The sequence below is a fragment of the Panthera leo genome, chromosome D1 (genome assembly GCF_018350215.1).
Source record: "Panthera leo isolate Ple1 chromosome D1, P.leo_Ple1_pat1.1, whole genome shotgun sequence".
NCBI lineage: Eukaryota > Metazoa > Chordata > Mammalia > Carnivora > Felidae > Panthera > Panthera leo.
Window position 1 is genome coordinate 7,436,864 of NC_056688.1, and position 21,630 is coordinate 7,458,493.

General features: G+C 38.9%; 1 protein-coding gene across 1 annotated transcript in view; it reads left to right on the forward strand.

Annotated features, from left to right (window-relative positions):
• Positions 1-21,630, forward strand: part of DDX10 (DEAD-box helicase 10) — a 272,994-nt gene that overhangs the window by 159,266 nt on the left and 92,098 nt on the right. The window contains exon 16 of the mRNA XM_042907262.1: positions 7,919-7,975. Within this exon, the coding sequence (XP_042763196.1) occupies positions 7,919-7,975 (57 nt within the window). The remainder of the gene's footprint in view (positions 1-7,918; positions 7,976-21,630) is intronic.

The following is a 21,630-nucleotide window of genomic DNA, read 5'->3' on the forward strand; positions in this document are numbered from 1 at the left end:
GTCTTTAACAGGAAGCCACAGCTGGTGATTTTGCACAGAATGGCTGTATTCTGCACACAGGTAACCCGTGGCATCCTTTCCATATCAGAAGTTGAAAATGTTGTGTAGCCTGAAAAAAGTGCAAGGAAATAACTAAAATAGTGTTCTGTCTGTTCAACTTGAATGTAAATGCTATCTGAATCAGATACGATTACTTTCTCGGTATTTGCATCAGTAGAAATTATTACTTACACAGGTGTAAGTATTTGTGTATTAAATTAGAAGATATCATGTTTGAGCACTTTAGACTTAGTAAGTTTATTATAATGGCATATTTAAGACAGTGCAGGTGCTCAGGTCAGCCATGCACCAGGCTGCCGTGGACTGCATTTCTGCCTCGAAGACACGGCAAGTTTGAACGTTTGGCTTATTTGGCAGGAAGAATGTGATAAGGAGGAGTCCTTGCCTTTGAGCCCTAAGTCTGGCATTGCCTGGTCCGGGTGAGATTCCCAGTCACCAGTTTGGATTGCACTGTCTTGTTGTGTAAAGGGGAGAAATGGGAGTTCCTGCCAGATGGTCAGGGGGCCCCTCTGGCTCTGTGTGTATAGGGAGGATATGGGAATAAAAGTACCCCTTTTTGTTTGGAAAATGGAATTTTAATTGGTCATCTTTTCCTGCTGACAAGAAGGGTTTCTACCTTGATGATAAGGCCTCCTTCTTATTTGCTTATTTTCCAGTGGTTACTAAAATATTATTTTAGAAATGAAACATATTATCAGTCCTGCACAGATTATTTTATCTTAATTGCCTTATCTGAATACATTATTGGTTTTGAAATCATATTTTTTTTTCCTAATTGAGTATATTACTTACTGTAATGACAATGCTTAGTTCTTCTAGCATAAGGTTTTACCTTGGGCAAATGTAATTATGTTTCCCTTGAAGTCGTCCCTCATAATTTTGTTATTTCTTTGGAAGAATACTGAGAAGAATCGTATGTCCCTAAAGAACTCTTGAAGTACTAACTTAGGGTCTGGGGATAACCTTTACTTACTTAAGATAGAAGGAGATGAAGAAACTTGACAAAAAATTGAGTAGGGGATGTGCCTAAAAGAATCTTACATGTAAAAAGAAAACTCTACAAAATCTGTATTTTATTTTTTATTTTTTTTAGAGAGAGGGAAAGAGAGTGTGAGCAGGGAAGGGGCAGAAGGAGAAGGGGAGAGGGAATCTTAGGCAGACTCCACACTTGGTGCGGAACTTGACACGGGGCTTGATCCCATGACCCTGGGATCACGACCTGAGCCGAAGTCATTAGTCGGACGCTTAATTGACTGAGCCACCCAGGTGCCCCACAAAATCTGTATTTTTAAAAATACCTGTCAATTTTAGGAGTTTTCATAATTTAGGAATGTTCTTTCAGCATGTTCACAATGTTTCACGATTATATTCTGGTTTAAAAGGGTAACATTTAATATCTGTGGGTTTTGTCTTAATGATTTTGAAGCAGTTGTTTGCTCCTGCTGTTTACAGTTACCAGCTCTGCCCCTGGTTTTGAACGTGCTCCCAGTCTCTGTGGTCCAGGACTCTGCTGTTCATTGTCACTCTTCATGCTGACAGACCAATTCTTGACTCATATTTTCATCTACCAAACTCTGAAAGCTCTGTAATTTCTACTGTGGCTCAAGTAAATATCTTCTTTGTCCTAAAGGTTTAGAAGCTGAGCAACAAGAATTTTAACTAGTTTATAACACAAACAAAAGAGCTGGTACTGTGTCCCTGGGAGTAAATTTAGCTTCCTGCTCCTGGAACTCCGAGCTGCCCGCGCTGTGGACGTCAGGGGACCTTGTGTAACTTTTCTGGTCACTGAGTCGGCAGCCTTATTTATCTTTGCTGAGTCTTCATTTTTTTTTTTTTTTTTTTTTTCTGAGACCATTCCAATCCTCACCTTTCCCTGGCGGCTCATAGGAAGCTGTACTTAACTAGGCCTGTTACTCTTTTCTGTGTTGAACCTTTTGAAACCACTCATCAGAAGTAAGATTATAGCAGGAGCTATAATCTTTTTTTCATATAGGCCATTAGTAAACTAGTATACCCTAAAGGCGAAACCAGTACATTTGCATGGAAACAATGTGTTTTCTTGCCATTCAGTCAGAACCCTCAAAGGTGGGCTGTGGATCACGTCAGTGAAAGACGTCTTTTACTTGAATGGAGTGAAAATCTGCTTTGTGGTGTGTGTCATCATTCTTAGCTCTGGAAGATAACTTGTATTTAGGCTGATAATATCCGCTAGAACAGCTGGGAGTGGAGAGAAGCAATACAACATGAAGTTCTCTTTCATTCCCTGGAAATTTGCTTTGAGTGCTTTATCGGTTTTGGATTATAGGTTTAGATAACACAGCCGTGCCAGGATGGGGCTTGGACTGCTTGCGAAGATGGTACTACTAGCGTGAACGGAAGGTTAGAAAAGAGTTAAAGGGACCTTTAAATTTTTTTTTTTTAACGTTTTATTAATTTTTGAGATAGAGAGAGAGACAGAGCATGAACGGGGGAGGAGCAGAGAGAGAGGGAGACACAGAATCGGAAGCAGGCTCAGGCTCTGAGCCATCAGCCCAGAGCCCGACGCGGGGCTCAAACTCACGGACTGCGAGATCGTGACCTGAGCTGAAGTCGGACACTCAACCGACTGAGCCACCCAGGCGCCCCATGGGACCTTTTATTTATTACTTATTTAGTTATTTATCTATTTATATTTATTTTTATTTATTTATTTATTCATTTATTTTCAGTGTTTATTAATATTTTGAGAGAGACAGAGTGCGAGTTGGGGGAGGGCAGAGAGAGAGGGAGACACAGAATTCGAAGCAGGCTCCAGGCTCTGAGCTGTCAGCACAGGACCCGACGCGGGGCTCGAACTCACAAACTGCGAGATCATGACCTGAGCTGAAGTCGGACGCTTAACTGAGCCACCCAGGTGCCCCAGGGACTTTTCAGGAAGTCTGTTTCATTTTTGTCTTTGTTGACATGGAATTGAGTTGCCATTGAGTCCACGTATCTAAAACATAAATGTATATGATATCAGGAAGGAGGGGAGCAGTAATCAGGCATCTGCAGTGCTGTGCTTTGCATGTGTTATTGAATTAGTGCTAACAGTTAACTTCTGAGAAAAGTGAGCTAGCTTCAAATTACAGATGATAAAATAGACTTAGAAGGAAGGATCAAGTAATTTTCCATGGTCCCATGAGTCACAAATGGCAGGCCTGGGACTCTTACCCCAAGGTCTTTGTTATTCTACAGACTCTTTTTTTAACTATTCGTTCTGTTTGAACTACCTTAAACCATCAGGCATTCTCTTACAACAGCTAACTCTGAAACAGTGAATGAAAGGGTGAGAATAGGAGTGGAGGATTTTGAGGAAGGAATGACAAATAATGGAAATTGTTCATGTTTCCAGAGCAAGGCCATTGTTGTCAAATACATTAAGGAATAAAGTAAGCGTGGTGGTTAGTAGCTTAGTTTAGGACCCAGTACTAATAATGTCTTTGCTTGAGTGTTCATTCAGTATCTATATAATTACTAGCACCAGAGTCCATTTTTAAGTAATTGTGCGTCTAAGAGCCTAAGGCCTTGTCGAAGACTGGTCTGGCTCAGATGACCTTAAGAAATTTTACTGTTGTCAGCAATGTCATCATGAGAATAAGGGACTAAACATCTGGTGCTTAATTCCAAATTGGACTTAATGAATAAAGCTTACTTTCAGGGGAGGAAAGGAGATCCTCTTTTTGTATATCCCCATCCCTTTTCCAGTTTCAGCCCTTCCTACTACCATCACAACAAAGTGTACTATAAAAAAGGAGCCCTGGGGCGCCTGGGTGGCTCAGTCGGTTAAGTGTCCGGCTTTGGCTCAGGTCATGATCTCCAAGTCCGTGAGTTCGAGCCCCGCGTTGGGCTCTGTGCTGACAGCTCAGAGCTTAGAGCCTGTTTCAGATTCTGTGTCTCCCTCTTTCTCTGACCCTCCCCCATTCATGCTGTCTCTCTCTGTCTCAAAAATAAATAAACATTAAAAAAAAAAAATCTATTTAGAAAAGGAGCCAGCCCGTTACTGTGGAACCTTTCTGATTTAGAGATGTCTGCCTGAGAGGTTTCTCTTTATATTCTAGAGAGCTTATACCATTTTGTGATACTCAGTTCAGCAGCTTGATACATGGGCCCTCCTTCATATTCAGCATCCAAAATAAGACATTTAAATACTCAAAATTGCATAGATCTCATCAACTGCGTGGCAAGTGTTTGAGCTGTTTATCATCTCTATTTTTTATTGTTGAAATAAAGTGGGATCATGCGATTTTTTTTTTTTTTAAACACCATATGATGTTGGAGAGGTGAGGTGGTGGTGGTTAGATTGATGGTTAATGGCTGGAGATTGTGGTTAAGGAACATGGGCGGAGCTTGGTGCTAATGTAATCAATGTGTCTGACAAGGCCAGGTCATAGACTAAAAAGACCAGGGGAACTAGACTGTTTGGCCAACCCTTAGAAGCCCACCATGGGGCTTGGCACATAGTAGCTCAGCAGATGTTTCCAGATATACTTACTTTTCTCCCTGTCTTCATATCCTTGTTGGAGTTGTTACAGATTTATATACGGAAGAGGGAACAGATCAGAGAACCTTGCTTTGTTCGGAGTCCCTGGGAAGGATTTAGGTTAACTGGGATTTTGTTGTTGGAGGATAGGGGGTGTCTTCAGGGCCAGAAATCTTTGTAATCATTCTTTTATTCACTTCTGTTGAGCCAATTTTCTTCCCTGAAAAAGAGGTTCATGTAATACTGAAAGAAGGATAGATGTTTCCTGCTGCTCTCTCTGACAGCTGGGAAATTGATTCCTTACCAAACTGACACAGTCACCTGATACTCATTCAAATAGCTTATGCTTCCACTAGCTCCTGAGTTGTATTTCCAAATCTGTGAATTTCCAAGATTGCCATAGAATGAAATGATTTAAATAACGTAGTCCTGTCTGCTGATGAAATTCATACTTCATGGTATTTGCTTTTCTGGAAGCTAGGGATCTATAGTTTGTGAGAAGCCAGAAGAGGTATAATAACATCTGTAAAGAGGGTGTTTTGTACCTTGAAATGTGATTTTTCTGTTTTCCTATCCCTTGTGTATTTGGTTTCTATTATTGAATTTCACGCTCTTCTTACATTTAATCATTTGTAGGATGGTAAGACTAAAGATAAGATGTTGCCTTATTTTTGTGTGGCATAAAATAGCTTTTGCTACCAATGTGTCCTCAAAAATGAAATAGGAAAATAAAGGATTTGAAGCATTTGAACCACAAAAAATTAAGAGATGGAGAACCTCAATTGCTCAGTCTAATAAAATTTAATTATTTTATTAAAATAAAAGTCATTGTACTCCAACCTTTATCTTTTTGTCTTGTCATTTTTAACATCTATAAATCATATGTATATATTTTTAAAAAGAAATTTTTTCTTGCTTTAGTAAAGGAAAAAATGTACTTTCTTCTTATATCCATTTCCTAAATTTTGGATTACCATAAATTCTACTTTCTGTTTTTTCCTCTGTTTGAAGACTGATGTTTACTCCTGCCTCTTTTCAGGTAGAGTGCTAATAGCTTTTTAAGATAAGAAGGAAAAGTTTTCTAATTTTCCTTGTTTCACTGAGTATTGAAAGTTCTTTTTATTTATACTTAAGCTCCATGTCCTGCTCGTGGTCACTCCCTATTTTAAAGGTTTTGGATGTCCCTCATGCATCTGGGACTTGTGGTAGAAATGTTACAAGGAAAAATTAGCCCATTTGTATGCCCATGTGAATTCTGATGGCCAGGTAAAATTTGAAATTTATAATGTCCTTCCTTGACGATAATGAAGTAATACTAGAGTTCCTTAGCAGTGGAAAATTGTCAATATGTTCTTTTCTGCTAGATTAAAATGACTAGACGAAAAGGGCCAGAGTGGAAATTATGTTTACTTGAATAGAAAGGGTTTTTCCGATGTGAACATATTGAGGTTATTGTTTGGAACTTTGAAGTGCCATTTTCAGATCCTCTAATGCGTTGGGAGAAGGCCAGTTACTGAATAATTACAACAAAAATTTGTGTGACTGTTAAATGTGGTTAATTATCTTCTTTTTCCCCCTCTGCACAGAGACTGGCAAAAATTAATTAGATAATGTCCACAAAATGCTATCGGGGGGGAAAAATGCTATTAGGATGAAAAGACACATACGGTAGCAGACCATTATTAATAAAAAAAGAAATGGAATATTTGTCTTAAACATGTTGATAAGACAAAAACACTATGCATCCACAAAACAAGTATGCTTTCTAATGGAGGCGAGAGTGGGGAGAGGTGTGCTGGAATTGAAGGAGGGAAGGGGGGAAGTGTCCTGGGGTTGAGAGAGTGAGGATGTTGGCTCCTTAGACCTGGTTTTAGTCTAAGCTTCATCATTGGCTGGCTGCGTGATCCCAGATGTTACTTAATCACCTTGGTTCAGTTTTTTCATCTATAAAATGGAAAGAATAATACTTGCAAAGTTTTTTTAAATAGCTTAAAAAGTATATGTAAAATGCCTAGTATACTGCTGTCTAATTCAGAGGTATTAGTGTTTGTAAGAAATACAGTGTAATAATGGTGTGTTAATGGGCATATGTTTTTATAAAAGTTCAGTTTCATAACTCTCATTATTTGATGTTTTGCATGCCTATATTTTATGTAGCTTTAGTTTTAAAATAAGTTTGAGCAGCATAGCACTTGAAAGTCACTGTGACCTTCAAAAACCCAGAAACTTCTTTTTGTAGGACATAGAACTGAAGTGTGTGTAAGAGAGAAGAGGGATGATATTACAGATACGTGTATCCACAAACTAGAGCCAACTCTCAAACTAAGCCTGATGATTAGTTGCTGTAAATCCTTTTCTTTAATATTATTTTGCTACTTTCATCTGTTTTGTAGCCTGTTTTGTAGACAGAGACAGAGTGTGAGCACGCGAGGGGCAGAGAGAGAGGGAGACACAGACCCCGAAGCAGACTCCAGGCTCCGAGCTGTCAGCACAGAGCCGACATGGGGCTCGAACTCATGAACCGTGGGATCATGACCTGATCCAAAGTCAGACACTTAACCGACTGAGCCCCTCAGGCTTCCCAAGACGAGCCTTTTTATTATTTTAACACTTTGTTTTTGAAGGGAAAAAGAGGTTGTTTTTATTTAAAAGAAAACTATTTTCAACTTTAGCTGGGTTGTTTTGTTTTGAATTTTAATATTGTGCATACTAATTTATTGTGCATACTAATTTTTTCCTTACTTTAAAAAATGTCAGTGTTGTGTTTTGTGCCTACTTACGATCATTGGAAAACTAATGGAGCAATTATAAAACAATATAATAAAATAACAAGCTTTGTAGGAATGAATTTCTGTTGTTATCTGTTTGAGAAAATGTAGCCACTTTTCTAAGAACAGATTTCATATCCTTATAGATTTTGCTTTAGATAGAGGAAAAGGGAAATACCATGAATGCATTTTTTTCCTATTTATTCTAATAGCTGACATTGATTGTGTACCAGTTATACGTTGGGCATTGTGCTAAGCACTTATGTATAGTATTTTATATAATTCTTAACACCAGTTTTAGGAAATGTGTGTTCCTGTTATCTTCATGTTTCAGTGAGAAAATGAGAGTTACAAAATGCAAATAAGTTGCCCCAGATTGCACAGCTAGCAGGTGGTAGAACTGTGGTCTGTCTCCACATCTTAATGATTATGATAACTTATGCCAGTCCCATCGAGGGCATTCAGTAAGTATTTATTGAAAAATGAATGCCAGGTATCAGTTGGCTTTAAAAAAAAAGGTCAAGAATGTGTAGTCTGATTTACATGTAATCAAAGTTTATATGCTGCTAATTCCCCCTTCTTCTTGTAGGAGAAAAGACTGAAGGAAAGGGAAGCCAGAAGAGAAGCCAGTAAGAGACAAGCAAAGGTAAGGATTGATATTTTTTATGAGAAAAATGTTGGTAACATTGAATGGGATTTAAATATTCTGCTTGTCCATATGCATTTTTATATTTATCTGTATATCATGACATTCAAATTGGATATAAGTCCACGTGTCCTTGTCATTTACTTTCTCCAATTATTTCTTTCCTCTGTGATGCAGGATGAAAAATGCATAAGATAATTTGTTTGCTGGCCTTTGCCCTATTGCTCCCGCCACCTTCTCCCATTCTATTTTGTGCCTATTAAATACGGGAGAAGGTTGGCTTTGTGGACCAAGCTTGGCAGGATTTTACACTCTGTCGTCTTTTGACCAGGCAGACAGCTGTGTGGACCCAGCTTCATAGTAGATGACTCTGAGAGCACTGATTGCTTCACTTCAACTCCTAGAAGCTAGGGGAGAGCACTCCGTATCGGGTACCTTTAGTATATCCTATAAACAGACAGCACAGTATCGCTTATGTACGTACCGTTGTGAACACCATCCATGTGCAGCTATAGTTTTTATCTGGTGTGTTGGACACTGAGAATGGTTCAGCTTCTACATTCTGAGGTCATTGAGCACAAATGATTTGCTAGAACCAGGACCCAGTAAGATATGTCATTTCTCATGCCATATCTCACTGTGCTATGCCTGACTAGCCATGATTTCCTCTTGGCAGTTAGCAAAGATCTGACTCCCTTGAGTAAGCCCATAATATTCTTTGTCATTTTTTCCATGCTGGCCATAGCACTTAGAGAGCAAGTCAGAGATGATAACTCATTTTATAGGTCTGAAGTGGGAAGCAATTACTCTGCAGAGTAAGATGAAAAGACTGTTTATATTCAGTATTAAATATCACTCTGTCTTCAGACGTGCCCGAAAACGAGAGCCATTGTGTGTGTGGCCTGACTGCGAAATCAGGTGGTGGATTCTGCATATGCTTTTAAAATGCAGACGTGAACTGTCACGGCATAGAAATTACATCTTAGGGGCTGTCGTGGGAAAAATTTAAATTTAAGAAGAAAACTTTAAATCTAACAAATGCATTTGATATTTATGAATATTGCATGTTCATCATAAAACTAAACTTACTTTATTTCACTGAGAAGCTCTCTTTTCTGCATGTAAAATTATGAAATGAAAGATGTAATCTGGAGCCAAAAGAAAGCTTGGTTACTGTATTTCCTCTGTGTGGATTCACACATATTCGTGTATATTACTAAAATGTTTTGTGGTTGTTGTTGTTGTTGACGATGTGTGCTTCACCTGTTGTAGTGGTTTAAGTCATAAGAAGTTGCTCTCACCTGTGGGCCTGCCTCTTGTGCCTCTTATTTTTTTGGGAGTTGGTGTATGCGTTTGGATTTGGTACTGTGCCAGCAGGGAACTAAGCCTAAAGCTGGAAACACTGTCAGTTCGGTTTTTCTATTGGGGCAGTTCTCTAAAATGCACTCCTCCAGCTCAGCCCACCCTTCCACTTTCTACCCCTGTAAATGTTCATCATCTGTTTCCTGGCATGTGACAAGAAAGGAAGACACCTCATTTCTGTCTGACCAGTAAGGCTTATCCTGGAAACAAACAGAAGAGGCTCTGTGGCCACCATGGCTCTGCTGCTCAGCCAGAAGTGCTCAGTAGACAGAGGGTATGCTTCACTCCCGCTCTGGGTGGTAGAACCGCCTCCCTTTCACGACCTCGACTGCGTGCTCCGAGGCGGCAGGCCTCCTGTAGGAGTGATTCTAGCAGAGGGGCAAGCGGCTGTTTGTAGCCAGGCCTCTAGCGTTCCCGTGAGACAGCAAGGGCTGGCAGCGGTGGCAGATTCAGGCTGACCGTCGGAGCCTGAGGAGTTAGCTTGGGTCAACCTTTTTGTGCCCTGCTTCTTTTCAAATGAAAGCGGCAGGATGGAGATTCTCGTGGCTTTTCAGGTGCCCTTTGGAAATAGAACCAGAAGATCTAATTTAGAGAGACGGTGTAAAAAGGGGTGATGGCCCTATCTTCTGTAATGTCTAAGAAGAAATGCCTGGTGTGAATTACCAGATTTCCTTATTGTCTTTGTGCATGTGCTTTAAATGATGGATGAGTCAGTGTTAGAGTAGATTTTATCCCCTCTTGAGTATGTTTCCATGTAATCATTGTGTGACTTGTGGCTCTGTCTTCTGAGGCCCTTTGTTCAGCTTCAGGCTAGAGCATCTTTCAGTTACTCAGCCTGCAAGATATCTAGACGATGCCTTAGTGGTGAGAGGAAGTAGTCTTCTCAGACCTACTGTACCAGGACGTGTAATGTCACCTGGCCAGAGCTCTGTGAAGAGTCTGCAGGCCACTGACTGTGTGAGAAAGGGAGATGCCCATGGCTCTTTGTGCCTGGTTTTGTGCTCCATTTGGCAAATACCATGCCATACAAGGAGGAACATAGAAGACAGAATACGTATTTTTTTAACTGGCAAAAAAAAGCATTCAAGTGAAAATTAATGGATTTGTCTTTATTTCCCAAAAAGGTGAAAGCTTAATGATAATGTGTGGTTTCAGTTTTATAAATGATGGTTGGTGGTTCTCTCTTCCGACATAGAAAATATTACTAGGAAAAGTTGCTTGAAAGATGGAGTGCAGTGAAACCCAGTCGGAATGGACCTCTCAGCATTCTGATGCAACTCTTTGTTAAAAGACAGATGTACGACTTGCCTAGAAAATGTTATGTGCGATGCCAAGAGTAGGAAAGAAACATGAACTTCAAACTCTTGAGATTTTCTGGGAACCCAGTACTTAATGATTTGGAGTATGGAAGTGTTGTGAGTATCAAAAGTTTGTTCAGCAGAGAAATATTTGAACTGCAAAATGGACTTTTTACTTTGACAGGATGTGTGTGTTCTTATAACTTAGAAATTTTAAGCTAAGAGATGAAACAAGCAGTTGTAGCAGTGATCAATAGACCACATGTCTCTTGAGGTTCAGGGAGGTTCCATAATCCTGGAAATGCAGCCTCACCCCTTCCTTCAGCTTCCCTCCTGTTACTCTGATAGTCACACGTGCTTGTACTAACCTCCAGTGTCTGCAGTGATTATGCAGAAACGTAAAGAAAAGGACAACAGTGCTGAAACTTGAAGAAATAGATCCCCGGAAATATCTCTGTGCTATGCTGCTTTCGAAAAGAAAGTAGAATTTATTAAACAAGTATGAGGTTGATAAAACTGAACAATGACTATGAAGGAATAAAGAGTAGGAAATAGCTCACAGGCACTTAAACAATGGAAAGTTAGGTGTTGCTTGAGTATATTACACATGCTTTGGTAGTTGTTATTTTTTAGGTGTGGGGAAAGTTCTATTAAAATAACTAAAATGCCCTATGAGTGTGAAGTTTTATACTAGTAAACTTTAGCTTAATTTTTCTCTAGTTTTTATTGCTTTTTTTTTTTTTTTTTTAACTTTAGTGACCCTGGGACACTTTACTTATTTGCTTAACAAATAGTAGTCTTAGAAAACAGTTCTTTGGATACCTCAGGTGGTCTCAGTTATTTCTTTGAGGACATAGGATGCAAAGAAATAGGAGTTGTATAACTTTAGAACATGAGTAGACCTGAGAGATGGTCTGGAGTGATTTTCTAATCTTTTGGTCTATAATTATCTTTTTTTTCTAGCCACTGATAGTTTCACATAGCAAAGCTGCATTTATTCACTTTGGTAGAACATTCTATTGTTTTTGCTTTGGATTGTCTTTTTATTTATGAAATATAATGATGATTTTAAGAATCATCATTTCTCGACAAAGTCAATCCTTCAAAATCTTTTTGGACATTTCTTGGTTCATGACATTTAAGAGTATGGCCTCCACTGACCTGCTCCAGTAGTTTGAGTTTTAAGTAGTACATTGAATAGCCTAGGTGTCTGTTGGAGGTATGCGGGGCAGGGCTCTGGGCTACCATTTTGACTTCAGTCAGAGCAGCTCCATGTTTTTCTTCATGTATACTAAGCTTTTATTTGAAATAATGGTTCTACTTAAATATATACTTAATATTTTAGCAGTACTCAGATAAATTAAGGCTAACAGCAAGTAAATGACTTACTCCCATCACTGGCTTCGTTGGTGGCAGAAATAGTATGTCTACTCAAGCTTTCTGGATCCTGTTACTGTTATTGCCCCATGCTGCTTCAGTATGTTACTCTTTACCCCTTTTATTTTATATTGTTTTTCTTTAAAAGAAACCTGATTTATATATGTGGGCTAATAGCTGTTCATAGAAAAGACTAATAGCAAATCCGATGAGTTAAGGTAGACCTCTGAACTGACACTAGAAGGTAGGCTGTGTCCATTGTTGCTGGGTGACCCCTGATATGTCATTTCCCTTTCTGGCTTCTCGCCACATATAAAATGAAGGGTGTATATGACATAGTCACTTTTAATCATGCTTACATTTTCGTGGTCCCATGTAATCTTGATCTGAGCCGAGATACCTAACAAAAATGTATGCATTGTACTCACTGCAGTTCCTGATAGGGATCCACAGCCTTTCTCAACATTCGTGGATAACTCTTTTGTTTTCTCCTATGTCTTAAAGGGTTATCTTTCCTTAGAGAGCTACTAATACAAGTTAATAAATGTTGGTAATGGTCATTCCTAGGTCCTAAGCCTTTGTTTTTATGTCTTTTTGGTAGTGTTTTATTGACTGACACTAAATTAAAAATTTTAATTTTGGGGAAAATTTGTCCTCATTCTGTGTATTTCATATAAACCTTCCATCCACCACCCCCCCTCCTTTTTTTTTTCTGGCATTTCATAGTATTGAAATTTTACTGGTCCGTTTCTTTGTTTTTAATACAGTTAGAATTTCAAGGGCTTTAGAGGGTCAGTTTATTTTAAACCAAAGAACTTTTGATAAAATTAAAAACAAGATAATGGAAACATAAGTTTGTTTATAGTCCCAGTTCCCAGAGAAAGCAAAGGTCCTCTGTGAAAGTAAATTGCTCTCACATCTGAAGGGACTTGAACCTTTCTAGGGTGCCCTCTGCTGCTCTGATATAATCACTTATTTAATGGTGCCCTAAATGAGTCATTCTGTTTCTCTAGGCAAATTGCTCAAATAGTACCTTGTTTTAGTGCCATTATAAGGCCCATTATGCTGTCCTTCTCCTTTTTAAATAAATAGCACTGAGTCTTTTAGATGACATGCTTTTTTCCCATTAATATCTACCTAAGTGAACAATGAATACCCAAGGAAGTTTAGCTTTTACTGTGATTCTAGTGTTGGTTTGGTTTGTGGGAATATTAATATAATGATTCTGTTCTTTTCTTTTCACTCCCTTCCTTTTTCTCTCTTCCCCACCCCTCCCTACCTTTCCTTTCTCTTCTGTCTCTTTCTCTGTCTCTCTCTCTCTCTCTTTATTTCTCTATCCTTCTTGGTGATGAAGAAGAAGGGATTACTAAATTTGAACTTTTAACTATCTTGGATCACTTGAGAGATAGTTTCAGTGTTTTCTTGTCAGAGAATTGTTCTCTAGTCGTGAAGATTTAAAGTTAAGTATGGGAGAAAGAATCCTGCTGGCTATGATCTCTTCCACATGGTGAATACATGTGTTCTTTTAAGACTCAGCTTATGGGTTCTCCCTTTTATGCGGACTTTTCCGATCACCTCAGGTAAAATGGACTTCTGCTTTTATAACTTGCACTCCATTCTCCTGTATAAAGCATCCGATGGTTCATGGCACTTCCTTGGATACGTGTCTGTGTGTGTGTCTTCCTGCTCAGCTCTAAGTCTTGTTCTTGGTGTCTCCATCACAGTGCTTGTTTCATGATGAGCTCTCGATAAATATTTGATGACTGACTGAATGGGTGAGTGAATGGCTTGCTGGGATACAGGCACAAACTTAAAAATTCTTTTAAAATATTTTTTATTGCTATAAAATACACATAAGATTCACTATTTTAACCATCTTTGAGTATAATGTTTGGCATCAATTGTATTCACACTGCTGTGCAACCACCACCAGTACCCATTTCTAGAACCTTCTCAGCCTGGATGAAAATCGGTGCCCAGTAAACACTTACTCTCCATTCCCACCTCCCTATCCTCATCTCAGAATACAAACCTGTGAAGAGAAGACTCTTCTATTCCAAATCATTATTTTTCATGTGAGGAAGTGAAGAGTCTTTATGAATAGGTGATTCTTCTGAGATCTTACAGTTAAATAACAACAAAACCTGGCCAGACCCCAGGTCTCTGGGTGCTTACGTGTGTGTTTTTCATTCTCCTTTAAAGTCCCTTCCCCCAGTATAACAATATAGGAAATAACAAAGAGCAGTGCATGTAGTTTAGAATTTTCTTAGATTTATTTAAGGTATCACAGGAATAAGGAAGTTATTGACACTATGCTCTCAGTCACAATCTCAATACTTTTTAAAGACTGAAACCCAAGTAATATTGAAAGTTTCATTAGCACCAGTGTTAAGTATATCAAGCAATTTTTATAAAGAATATCCCTTCTTTTTCCTGTAGCATACCTAAGAATCGTAATAGGAATGTGAGTTTGGGGTACAATTTTTGTGAACATTGTAAAGCATAACAGTAGTAGCTGCTGTCATTCATTGACTGCCTGCTATGTTACAAGTACTGTGATTAAATGCTCTTTGTGCATTACTGCTTTAATCTTCACAAATAGCACTGTGAGTTAACTGGTATTATTATCTTCATTTTGTAAATGAGGAAGTTGAGGCTTAGGAAGTTTATGCAACTTTCTCAAGATCACATGGCTAGGATAATGGCACAGCCTAGACTCCTGTCTACTTCACAGGACTTCAAAGCCTTAATACTTAAGCATTGGGTCATACGGTCACCTCATTTCCAAGGCAGTAAAGAGTATTCACATATGAGAATCTTAAAACCTAAAGCAGAAATTACACGTAAACAGATTTCCTCATGAAATTGCTCTTAGTGTCTACATTTAGTTCATCTTACAGTAGGTACTAAGAAACAGACCAGTTAGATATATAATCATTGGCAGATACAGACTAGTGTTAATTTCCTATTAGTTTCTGTAAATCACCATAATCCCAGTAATAAAGTCTTTTCATGTGAATGAACTATTATGAAGTAGATTACCATTATTTTTGGCCATGCAGATCAGTTAAACACGCCATATTCTCCTTTACTTCTTTTATACAAATTTCCCCTCTCTGTGGGATGTCCTCACCTTCACTGCTTCTTCCTTCTAGGTACTGTTTCCTTTTTGAAGACTGTCCTGGGGCACCTGGGTGGCTCAGTCGGTTGAGTGTCCGACTTCAGCTCAGGTCATGATCTCATGGTTCATGGGTTCGAGCCCTGGATCAGGCTCTTTAGTGACAGCTCAGAGCCTGAAGCCTGCTTCAGATTCTGTATCTCTGTTTCGGTCCTCCTCCGCTGCTCACACTCTGTCTCTCTCTCTCTGTCAAAAATAAACATTAAAGAGATTGTTTTGAAGACTGTCCTGCCCCCTTCAGGCAGAGTTAGGCATTTCTTTCTGCCCTACTACCCTTTTGTACACTGTTTTGCCTTAATTCTTGGTGGTTTTGACTCCCATTGCTAACCTGTAAACTCTTTGAGATCAGGAATTGAGAGTTTTCCTAGTAGCTGGCAGGTAGTAAATGCTTATAAATACTTATTGAATATTTAAGGAAATGCAGGTATATTCATTCTTAAAGTTATCATTTACATGTTAATGCTGTGTCAGTCATAGCCTTCTTGAAACACAGAGACTTGGGGGCGCCTGGGTGGCTCAGTCGGTTAAGCGTCCGACTTCAGGTCAGGTCACGATCTCGCAGTCTGTGAGTTCGAGCCCCGCATTGGGCTCTGGGCTGATGGCTCAGAGCCTGGAGCCTGCTTCTGATTCTGTGTCTCCCTCTCTCTCTGCCCCTCCCCCACTCATGGTCTGTCTTTCTCTGTCTCAAAAATAAATAAACGTTAAAAAAAAAAAATTGAAACACAGAGACTGTACCCATAGAATAGAGTGGAGTTGCACTCTACTGATTTAAATTTTTGCCAGACTGAATGCACCCATGACACCCAGGGCTCTTCAGATTGCTGCTCCTTCCTTCCCCCTTCTCGTTTATTCATCACCACTACAAACAAATCCATTAACTTATACCAAGGTTATAGAACAGCGATTCTGCTACAGCTTCACTGTTGGCAGTGTCATGGTGAATATTGTATTTGGTGGTTGTGAACATGGGTTGCCTGAATAATTAGAACCTAATTCAAATGTGCTTAGACTGTTAGAGAGCTAGGACTCAGATGCAAGCCGGTCTCTACCTCCTGACTCATGACCACTGAGAGTTGTGCAGTGGGTGTTAAGATGAAGGGTGATCATAAACCCATCCTGTGCAAGCTGTGAACCTTGAGAAGAAGATAAAAATTTTCAGACAAGTCAGACTTGTTGCTTTTAAACTTGCAATGCAATAAATAACAGGTTAATTCAAGACAGAATTTTAATGACTAATTCAGGTATTTCTTTTAATACTTTTTAAAGAACGTTGTTTCTTTTATAAAACTTGTAAAATAAAATGTTATAAGCAGATACAATTTTGGGAAAAATAGACTCAAAACACATTTGAATAAGATGCCAGAAAAAGAGCTCGTGTGTTCGTGCTCTCTCTCTCTCTCTCTCTCTCTCTCTCTCTCTTACACGTACATACGTGTATATACATGTGTGGGTATATATGTGCATATGTATGTATACATATTATCCCTTTCTGTGTCTTGTAAATCATTGTATTATTAAATGCTCTGATGGACTCTGCTCATTTGGGTGGTCATTTAGCTCAATTCCAGTACATGAGGTCTTTGATTTCACATTGGACCAAAACAGAGTAGGTCAGTCCCTGTGATGCCCTTTATACTCAGTTGTGCCTTATTCTGCTTAATCACAAGTTAGAGATAATTTGACACTTATATATTTGAGTTAGTGGTTTATAGGAACATCTTCTCTAGCAGAACAAATTAACTTTATCTGAATCCTTGTAGTCAGTTGGTAATTGTGTGGTCATTAACACATACCCTACTTTGTAGAAACTCTTGTGAGCATGTGTACATGTATGTGTGGCCATTATGACTGTGGAAGCTGATGCTTAGAATCATCGACCTTTATTTTCATATGTATTACTACTCACTAATGATGTGCATGATAACTTTGATTGGCTGTTAATAAAACTATTACTATCTTTTGGGAGTTCATACTATCATAATTTCTTACAGTAAACAAAAATCCCAAATTACTGGGGAAAGAAGTGCACGTGGGTCCTTTTCTCCTTTTCTGTTAAGATTTTGCTTTACAACTCAGAATCCTTTCATTTATACTAGAAACTGAGGACAGGTCTAGAGAATTACCATAAATCTTGATTTTAATGATTTTCCGAGTGTGGTATAAGAATCTGTGTGGGTTTTCCATGTTATCAGTAGAGATTTTTTCCAGTTCTTATAAATTTCCAACATTGGCTATCCCAAGAATAAATTATCTGTAATCTATATATTATATGATGCAGGTAACTTATTATATATAATTGTTTAACGTATGTAATATAATTGATAAAAATACTCTTTTTTTTAAGTTTATTTATTTATTTTGAGAGGCTGAGACAGTGCAAGTAGGGGAGGGGCAGTCAGGGGGAGAGAGAGAATCCTAAGCAGGCTCTGCACTGTCAGCACAAAGCCTGACGCAGGGCTCGAACTCATGGACTGTTAACTCATTTGCTGAGCTGAAATCAAGAGTTAGACACTTAACAGACTGAGCCACCCAGGCACCCCTAAAAGTATTCTAAAAGCTATTAAGATGATCACAATATGAATTTGTATTACTAAATTCATAGTACCTTCTTGTTGTTTCTTAAATGACACACCAAATGTAGAATTGTCATCTTGCACATAGTTTGGTGTTAAATATCTTCTTTTATCAGAAGAGATGGAGATAAACAGAATGGTGTGTAAACAGAGCCAGTCATACTTGTAACACTTAGTCAGAATCTAACACAATTACTGGCAGGGAGAACAGGGAGAAAGAGGATCCTGGTATTTCTTAACAAGAAGGTTGTCCTCAGTCTTTTAAACGAGGAAGTTGGAAAAAGGGAATAACAGAAACAAAAGTGAAATGAAACACAGGAAAAAGAAAATGGGAATAAGTTCTGTGCTAATTCCTAAAGACCATTCCTGATTTTGGAGATCAGTGAGGGAATAAAACCGATTCCTAATTTTTAAGTATTTATGATATCCACTAGTCCTGTGTGAAATAGTTTCTTGTTCAGTGAGAAGGAATGAAATCCTGCTGTGTGCAACAACATGGATGGAACTGGAGGGTATTATGCTAAGTGAAATAAGTCAGTCAGAGAAAGACAGATATCCTGTGTTTTCACTCATATGTGGAACTTGAAGACCATGGGGGAAGGGAAGGGGAAAAATAGTGTCCAACAGAGAGGGAGGCAAACCATAAGAGACTCTTAAATACGGAGAACAAACTGCTGAGGGTTGATGGGGGTAGTGGGGGTGATGGGTATTAAGGAGGCCACTTGTTGGGATAAACACTGGGTATTGTATGTAAGCAATAAATCATGGGAATCAACCCCTGAAACCAAGAGCACACTATATACACTGTGTGTTAGCTAACCTGACAATAAATTATATTTAAAAAAGTAATAAAAAAGTAAAATCAAATTAGTGAATAAAAAAATACTTTCTTGTGAATAAGGAAAGCTCTTTGGGGGGATGATGGTGTATGTGAGCTGTAGAGTAGCCAAGCTTACTGTAAGCCCTTTCTTGAAGCCATGAAGGCTTGTGTTGGAGAGCGCTGTAAGCAGTATTCAAAAGAGAAAAACTAGTGGCTGGAAGAATTTGTTCCTGGAGATAATCAAATATACTGAAAATAGCCTTGAGAACTTGTTTTTCTCACTGACACCTTCCCCCTGCCATCCTCTAAAAGAATTAAATATATATGAAATGCTTTGTAACCATCCAGCTCTAATTAGCTAATTTATTATTATTATCCTTGCAGTTACTATTACCAGCAACATTAACTAATTACTGTTGGCTGTATTTTCTTTCTTTGGGTAAAATTGTAGCCAGGTGTCTGCAGTGTTTTATGCAGGGATATTTTTCCCTTTGCTTAGTAACTCTTTATTATTGACACACACACACACACACACACACACACACACACACACACACACACACACACATATATATACATTACAGGGTCCAAAGATTTCTCGACTTGAAGAGAACTCTAGAATTTGTTCTTCATTGATGGTGTTGTTAAAGATTTTCGGTACCATCACAGTGTTTTATCCTCTTCAGGGTGCTTTTATCTAGATTTCCCTCCTTGATTCATCAACTTATGTAATAATTGGAAGCATTCAGTCATCTGACAGTTGAAAAATCTTTCCTACGGAAACTGCATAAGTAAATGACTTGGTTAAGGTCATATACCTAATTTTGTAGGTTAAAAAACCCTTCTGGTTTCTGTCTCAGGACCTGACAGACAGAGGTCTTCTGACACTATTGAAGAGTTGATCGGTCTTCTGTCCTTCAGATTGTACACTGATGAATCTCAGCCTGATTGCCTTGAGCATTATCTGCAATGTTCAGGAGGGAGTGATATTAAATTATGAAACCTGGAACTTATCTCTAGTTCTTGTCCTAGATCACTGTATATTTAGGTACAAAATCACTGTAATCCCCTAAGGTTTACTTTTCCTGATTAATAGCGCAGCTCCTTGGGAGAGATGTCTGGTCGTGTCTACAAAGCTGGATGTGTGCCTACCTGGAGCTCCACACTGGCACTCTTAGGCATATGCCCAGGAGGAATGCAGAGACGTCTGCTACAAGATGCTCATACAGCAGCACTGTTCCCAGTCCTCATGTTCGGGAAATAACCCAAGTTGTAGAATATGTAAATTCTGTGTGTAGATATAATGAGATGTTATGTAATTATGAATTATTAGTACATGCAGTAACAAAGACAAATTTCATGGATATTGAGCCAAAGAAGCCAGACACGAAGGAGTAAATACTATAGTATCCCATTTATATCAAGTTGTTTTGTTGTGCTTTCTTTTTCCAATTCTTATTTAATTTCTAGCTAGTTACCATACAGTGCACTATTGGTTTCAGGAGTATAATTCAGTGATTCATCCCTTACATACAACACCCAGTGTTCATCATAAGTGCCTTCCTTAGTGCTCATCACCTGTCTAGCCCATCCCCCCACCCACCTCCCTCCATCAACCCTCAGTTTGTTCTCTATTGTTAAGAGTCTCTTATAGTTTGTTTCCCTCTCTCTTTTTTTCTGCCCTTCCATATGTTCATCTATTTTGTTTGTTAAATTTCACATGTGAGTGAAATTACATGGTATTTGTCTTTCTCTGACTGACTTAGCATAGTGCACTCTGTCTCCATCCACGTTTTGCAGATGGCAAGATACTTCATTGTTTTTGATGGCTGAGTTATATTCCATTGCATATTTATGCCATATCTTCTTTATCCACTCATCAGTTGGTGGACATTTGGGCTCTCACCATAGGTTGGCTATTGTTGATAATGCTGCTGTAAACATCGGGGTACATGTACCCCTTCAAATCTGTATTTTTGTATCCTTTGGGTAAATACTTAGTAGCGCAATTGCTGGGTCATAGGGTAGTTCTATTTTTTACTGTTTGAGAAACCTCTATACTGTTTTCCACGGTGGTTGCACCAGTTTACATTCCCACCAACAGTGTAAGAGGGTTCCCCTTTCTCTGTGTCCTTGCCTACACTTGTTGTTTCTTGTGTTGTTAATTTTAGCTATTCTGACAGGTGTGAGGTGGTATCTCCTCATGGTTTTGATTTGTATTTCCCTGATGATGAATGATGTTGAGCATCTTTTCATGTGTCAGTTAATCATCTGGATGTCTTGTTTAGAAAAGTGTCTATTCATGTCTTCTGCCCATTTCTTTTTTTTTTTTTTTAATTTTCTTTAATGTTTATTTTATTTTATTTAAAAAAAAATTTTTTTTTAACGTTTATTTATTTTTGAGACAGAGAGAGACAGAGCATGAACAGGGGAGGGGCAGAGAGAGAGGGAGACACAGAATCAGAAGCAGGCTCCAGGCTGTGAGCCATCAGCCCAGAGCCCGACATGGGGCTCGAACTCACGGACCGTGAGATCGTGACCTGAGCTGAAGCCGGACGCTTAACCGACTGAGCCACCCAGGCGCCCCGTTTAATGTTTATTTTTGATATATATAGAGAGACAGAGTATGAGTGGGGAGGAGCAGAGAGAGAGGGAGACAGAAATGGAAGTTCCAGGCTCTGAGCTATCAGCACAGAGCCCCCTGTGGGGCTTGAACCCACAAATCGTGAGATCATGACCTGAGCTGAAGTTCAATGCTTAACCAGCTGAGCCACCCAGGTGCCCCTCTGCCCATTTCTTAATTGGATTATTTGTGTTTGGAGTGTTGAGTTTGCTAGGTTCTTTCTAGAATTTGGATACTAACCCTTTATCAGATCTGTGATTTGTCTTTTCCCATTTTGTAGTCTGCCTTTTAGTTTTGTTAATTTTGTTGTTGTGCTTTTTATCTTGATGAAGCCCCAGTAGTTCATTCTTGCTTTGTTTCCCTTGCCTCTGGCAGTGTGTCTAGTGAGAAGTTGCCGAGGTCCAAGATGTTGCTGCCTGTGTTC